Genomic DNA, 5,504 nt, shown 5'->3' on the forward strand with positions numbered 1-5,504 from the left:
TGTATGGAATACAACCCGGGGTAAATCCCCGTACACCCTTGATTGAACCTGGATAACGAATTTATTTCCTTTATACCCATAAAAATGCTTTGTAAACATCAGAATGTGTCTCAATCTATCGATTAGATAACTATCATAGAGAATGTATGCATTGTGACGTCACGTTTTATTTACACCCGGCTCAAGTCGGGTGCACGGATATTTACACCCGACTTTGCAACCAATCAAAGCTCGTGTTACAAGCTAGATAGGAAATAAAAGGAATTAATATCTCCGTTACGGGTTTCCGTACCCTGGAAAAATGGATGATGTAAGGAATTTTTTAGCACAACACCAAACTCTAATAGCAGGCGTAGCAGTCACAGGTAAATTCTATTTTCCTTCAAAATGTAATTATATCCTAAGACCTTTTTACTTTTTTAAAGCATAGTTTAAAGTTGCAAAATTGAGAACGGTATGTGTTGATATCCCCAGTTAGCATTATTATAGACAGTGTAGTTTCTTCTTAGGTTCATGATTTAGAACACAGATTTTTGTATTGAAGTTATACATAACAATATGTTTAAAGAATTCTGATCTTAAACCCCTTCCATAAAGTATGGAGAAAAAAAACTATGATCCACCATTTGGACGAAAAATGTCAATAAAATTATAGTTAATAATAAACAGTTGAAGGTCGGTTTATAATGATATTAGGCTGGCCAAAGTTAATCCAACGTTAATGTCACCTATAATAAATAACAAAACTCACGATGTAGGCAAAAAAAAAAAAAAATAAAATAAAAAATTTTAACTAACGAGTACTAAATAAATTGTTAGTATCATACTGGGTATTTAAACTATTTATTTACCCCTCTGCATGAATTAAACACTATTTAAATCTTTGCATGATCATCCATGACATTTATTTTTTTTATTGACGATTGTCAGTCATTTTTTCATTTAAATAGACTCGGATCAAATTCGAAGCACACCTTCAGAGGGTCCAAATGTCTGTCCATATAAAATGCAGTTTTTAGTATAGGCACTGTTGCTTACAAAACAGCCAAGGGTTATAAACACTTTTTTAAAAAGCTGATTTGTTTTCTCAGAAATCTACGCATGGGTAACGTTAACTAAAAGCAGAGCCAACTTCAAATATACAGCCATTCTATTGTTTTTGATGTCAGTATCACATTTTATTCCTTTCACATAAGGCCAGATTAATGTATCTGAATCATATCTAAAGCATACAAAGTGTTCAAATAAGCCTAATTGAGTAGGGGGAAAAAGGGATTTTCAATGTAGTATTCCTAATTGTAATGTGTGCAATGTTGTGGCTTTAATATTTTTCTCTGTGAGCAGGTGTAACACTCGTTGTACTTCGACTGTGGGCGGCAGGTGGGAAATGTTACAGTAAAGCTCGCCTGGATGGAAAGACGGTTATCATCACAGGATGTAACACGGGGATAGGGAAGGAGACCGCTATCGACCTAGCAGGCAGAGGTTAGCCAAGAGGATGCTTAATCACTTCTCTGAAGTGTTCATCATTCTCTTACATCAAAGTACGTTTTCCATAAGATAAGACTCAGTTTTCCAAAATTGTACTCTGGTTGACCAAGATGTTTTTCCCTGAGGCATTTTATATTTTTTTTGGCGGAAAACCCTCTTTGTATACCTTCTTCTTATGGAAAACATAACTTTTTTGTGCGGACTTGCCTGTTATTGTCTACTTTTTGACAGAGTGTTGAAAGAGCATTATTCAATCAATCATCACTCAACTAATAAATCGTTCGATCGATCATTCAACTGTTTTAGGAGCCAGGGTAATTATGGCCTGTCGTGACAAGAGTCGGGGTGAGAGGGCGTTGTTAGACGTCGTTGAGAAGACCGGAAGTAAACAGGTCGTCCTAAAGATTCTCGATCTGGCCTCATTGGAGTCCATCCGAAAATTTGCCGACGACATCAATAAATCAGAACCCAGATTGAATATTTTATTGAACAATGCTGGTAATTTTCTAGAAATGCTTATAGTCTAAAGTAAAGATTTGAATATTTAATTAAAATTTATTTAACATTTCTGTTTTCCACATACAATTTTTTTTTAATTGTTCTTCAATTAGGGAATACTGTTCTTATTTTATCTTCATAAAAGCTGTAGAAGATTTCTGAAAATATTTATCTTGTAGCTTATATTGTATCCTGCCCATTTATTGTTTTTCTGTGCTTAAATATTAAACTTTTAATCGAGAGTTTTGGTACCATTCTTTAATAGTACTTTTTATGATGCAAAATTTTATGATGAATTATTTTTAATAAATGTAAATCAGAAGCCTCAAGTTTAAAACATTGTTTAAACAGGAGTTATGATGTGTCCATACATGAAAACTACTGACGGGTTTGAGATGCAATTTGGAACAAATCATTTAGGACACTTTCTGCTGACGAATCTACTGCTGGATAAAATAAAGAAATCTGCCCCCGCTAGGATTATCAACGTTTCATCTCTAGCTCATACATGTAGGTATTATTTTAAATAATAGTAATATCATCCTTTTGACTAATGATTATACCATGTATGTATTATATACTTAAATGTAATTTGTGCGCCAAATTTAATGTATATTTACAAAAATTACTATTGTAATTGAAATGTTTGTTCCTTATCTAGTCACCGACAAAATAAATTTCGATGACATCAACAGTGAGAAAAGCTACGGTCGAATCCCGGCTTACGCACAGAGCAAACTGGCCAATGTTCTGTTCTCCAGAGAGCTCAGTAAAAGACTCAAAGGTAACACTAACAAACAAGATAATAATGACACAGGAAGACTGATTGTGAACTACGGTGTTTGTGTTATAGTGTGCATTGTGAACAGAATTTTTTTTTCTGCTTTCACGATTCTATCAAGATGAATACGACAGATGTGAACTGTTGACAGGGGATGTCTCCTTCCATGGCACCTGACCCCTCAAATTTTAGATGTCCTTGTTTGCCCTGCTCCCAATTTTTATTGTTTCAATTGACTGTTTGAGCTTGATGACAGTGCGTTATCTTCATTTTTCATTCTGGGAACAGGATCATTAAAAGGATAAATTTCTCCGTCCAAACTTATTAAAAGGATAAAATTTATGTCTCCGAAACTTTATTGCAAATCTAAAATATCCAAAGAGATGAATTGGCTACTGCATGTATTATGAAATTGGAATATGTTCACCTAGCATATTCCAAAAACATAAATCTGCCACTGCTTAAAATGCAGGAGTAGTTTGAGGAGGAATTGAATTAGCATTCAAATTTGCCCAACAAGAAGAAAATAATTTTTTTTAACCTCCTTGCTAATCTAAAGGTCGCCACTTGTCAATTTCCAAAAGGAGATTTGGTGACTGCGTAAAATGTAAAGGGCTTTGCTGAAGAAAATTGTCTGAAAAGTGGATGGTCAGATACACCTTGAAATGAAAAATTTACCTGGACATTCTTTAGAAATACAGGTATAAATATCTGCGAACAACAAAAATTCCACAAACATTGCACGTATATTGCGTTTATATACAGAAACATATACAAGACCTATAAATACAGAAACATATACAAGACCTATAAATATCTGAATACTTGTGAAATATATGGAGACATCTAACAGTATTCAAAGTAAAAAAAATCCATTCAAAAAATGCAAATCAGAAGCAGAACCTTTAAAACATCAGAGGTTGATTTAGGTGCCATGGAGGAGTGAGCATCCCCTGCCGACGGTCGCACACGCCGTGTGCTCCTTGTAAAAGAAGGTCATAGCAAGTGATTTCTTCTCATGTAGAAGCTTCTGAATAAATTCTGCTCCATAGGAATATAAAAAACAGGTTTGTTAAGAAAGGAGCACAGAAAGTATGCATTGGAATCCAACAGTTTGTTGCAATTAAGTAAGAGATGGTCCCCTTAAAAATTACAGGAATACTGTCTATGAGGAATTCCTTTTATTATTAACTTCAGAGTACTTTTGAGTAGATTTAAAGCGATTTTAACAAAATTATTTCATTTATTAGTTATTTTGATGGCTAACGATAAAAAAATTCTCACTTCCATTTGTATAAAAAGTAGTTGATGTCAAAAAGCATAAATTTTAATTTATCATTATGAATAGTTGTATAAAGTTGTATAAAGTGTTTATTTTAATCCTTCGTTTTGATGTTACTAACTTTGAAAAAAAAATGACAAACTTAACATTCTAGAAGTTCTTCCACTGCCTAAGTACCTAAATTCATTATTCTGATATTCTTTGTTTTACCAACAGGTACTGGCGTAACAGTCAACACTGTACACCCGGGTTCTGTCATTACTGAGTTGGCTAAATATATTCCTGGATACAGTATTGTATGGCCACTTCTCATTTTCACGAGCAAAACACCAAGAGAAGGAGCGCAGACAAGTATTTTCTGTGGAGTTGACGAAAGTTTGAACAACGTTACCGGGAAATATTTTAGGTAATACTAGCCCCATAAAAAGAAAAATCTAGTGGGCGTATGTAGCGTGAACCCTGCTCAATTGTTATATTACTATGCTTCTCATCATACCAGCTTTATAAACTGTTCTTGTCTTATGGTCTCTGGTAATGTTAGTGGAGCTGTCTGTTAAATATCAATGCCTGTTCCTCATCAAGAAACTATTCACAAAACATAATAATGAGATCAATAAGATATTTTTTTTTAAACAAACCTCTGATTACTTTGTGTAAAGGGAGTTTTTGTTACTATCCCTGTGGTTTGATGTTTATTTTAGTGACTGCGCTGTAAAGGAGGAATCAAAAGCAGCTCAAGATGACGAGGCAGCAAAGAGACTCTGGGAGGTGTCGGCTCAGATGGTCGGTCTCAAAGAATGAGATACTGGAAAGAGTCAACTCAACTGGACAAATAAGCCGAGATAATGTATTCTATGCAAAAAAGACAATCATTTTATACTAGAATCTTTATCCATTTTTTTTTTGTTTTATGTATGGTATTTTGAGATAGATCTGAATATATTAAAATTTTCTTATTGAATATGATTATGAAATCTATGTGCCTTTTTGGAGAGAAAACTGGGAAAACGTCGGTACTGGCGTTTATTTTTATAATCTATATGATTTTATATGTATTTATGAATAAATGCCATATCATGATCTTTAGTTTATTTTTACTCACCAACTGAGCGTAGTCTGTATGTGTTGAAAGTTTTCCACAAATAATGACATCTAAGGTTCCTGTTCCAACTTATGGTTAACATAAATTTATAAATAAATAACTGTCATAGAATAACCTTTTTATTAAAAAAATCATGATAACTGTGCTAACGTTTAAGAGAAGCTCAATTTATAAAGTTTATTGATAGTCATACTAATCGCAAGGCCATCGTTTGCACACCAATCTGATTAAAATCATATCTGTGTTTCGCTCCGAAATTCTGATGGTCACTTTGCACAGCGACTATCAGAATTTCGGAGCGTTACAAAAAATTTGATTTTAATCAGATTGTCAGCACACTGGATTAATTG

General features: G+C 33.7%; 1 protein-coding gene across 1 annotated transcript; it reads left to right on the plus strand.

Annotated features, from left to right (window-relative positions):
- Positions 1-301: 301 nt before the first annotated feature.
- Positions 302-4,895, plus strand: LOC134270549 (retinol dehydrogenase 12-like). The gene is made up of 7 exons (XM_062752792.1): positions 302-365; positions 1,345-1,485; positions 1,798-1,989; positions 2,341-2,499; positions 2,651-2,773; positions 4,269-4,458; positions 4,754-4,895. Exons 1-7 carry the CDS (start codon positions 302-304, stop codon positions 4,851-4,853), a joined length of 969 nt encoding a protein of 322 aa, XP_062608776.1. The 3' UTR covers positions 4,854-4,895.
- The last annotated feature ends 609 nt before the right edge of the window (positions 4,896-5,504 follow it).

The sequence above is a fragment of the Saccostrea cucullata genome, unplaced genomic scaffold (genome assembly GCF_032062105.1).
Source record: "Saccostrea cucullata isolate Sc308-1 unplaced genomic scaffold, CSIRO_AGI_Scuc_v1 ctg281, whole genome shotgun sequence".
NCBI classification, from domain to species: Eukaryota; Metazoa; Mollusca; class Bivalvia; order Ostreida; family Ostreidae; genus Saccostrea; species Saccostrea cuccullata.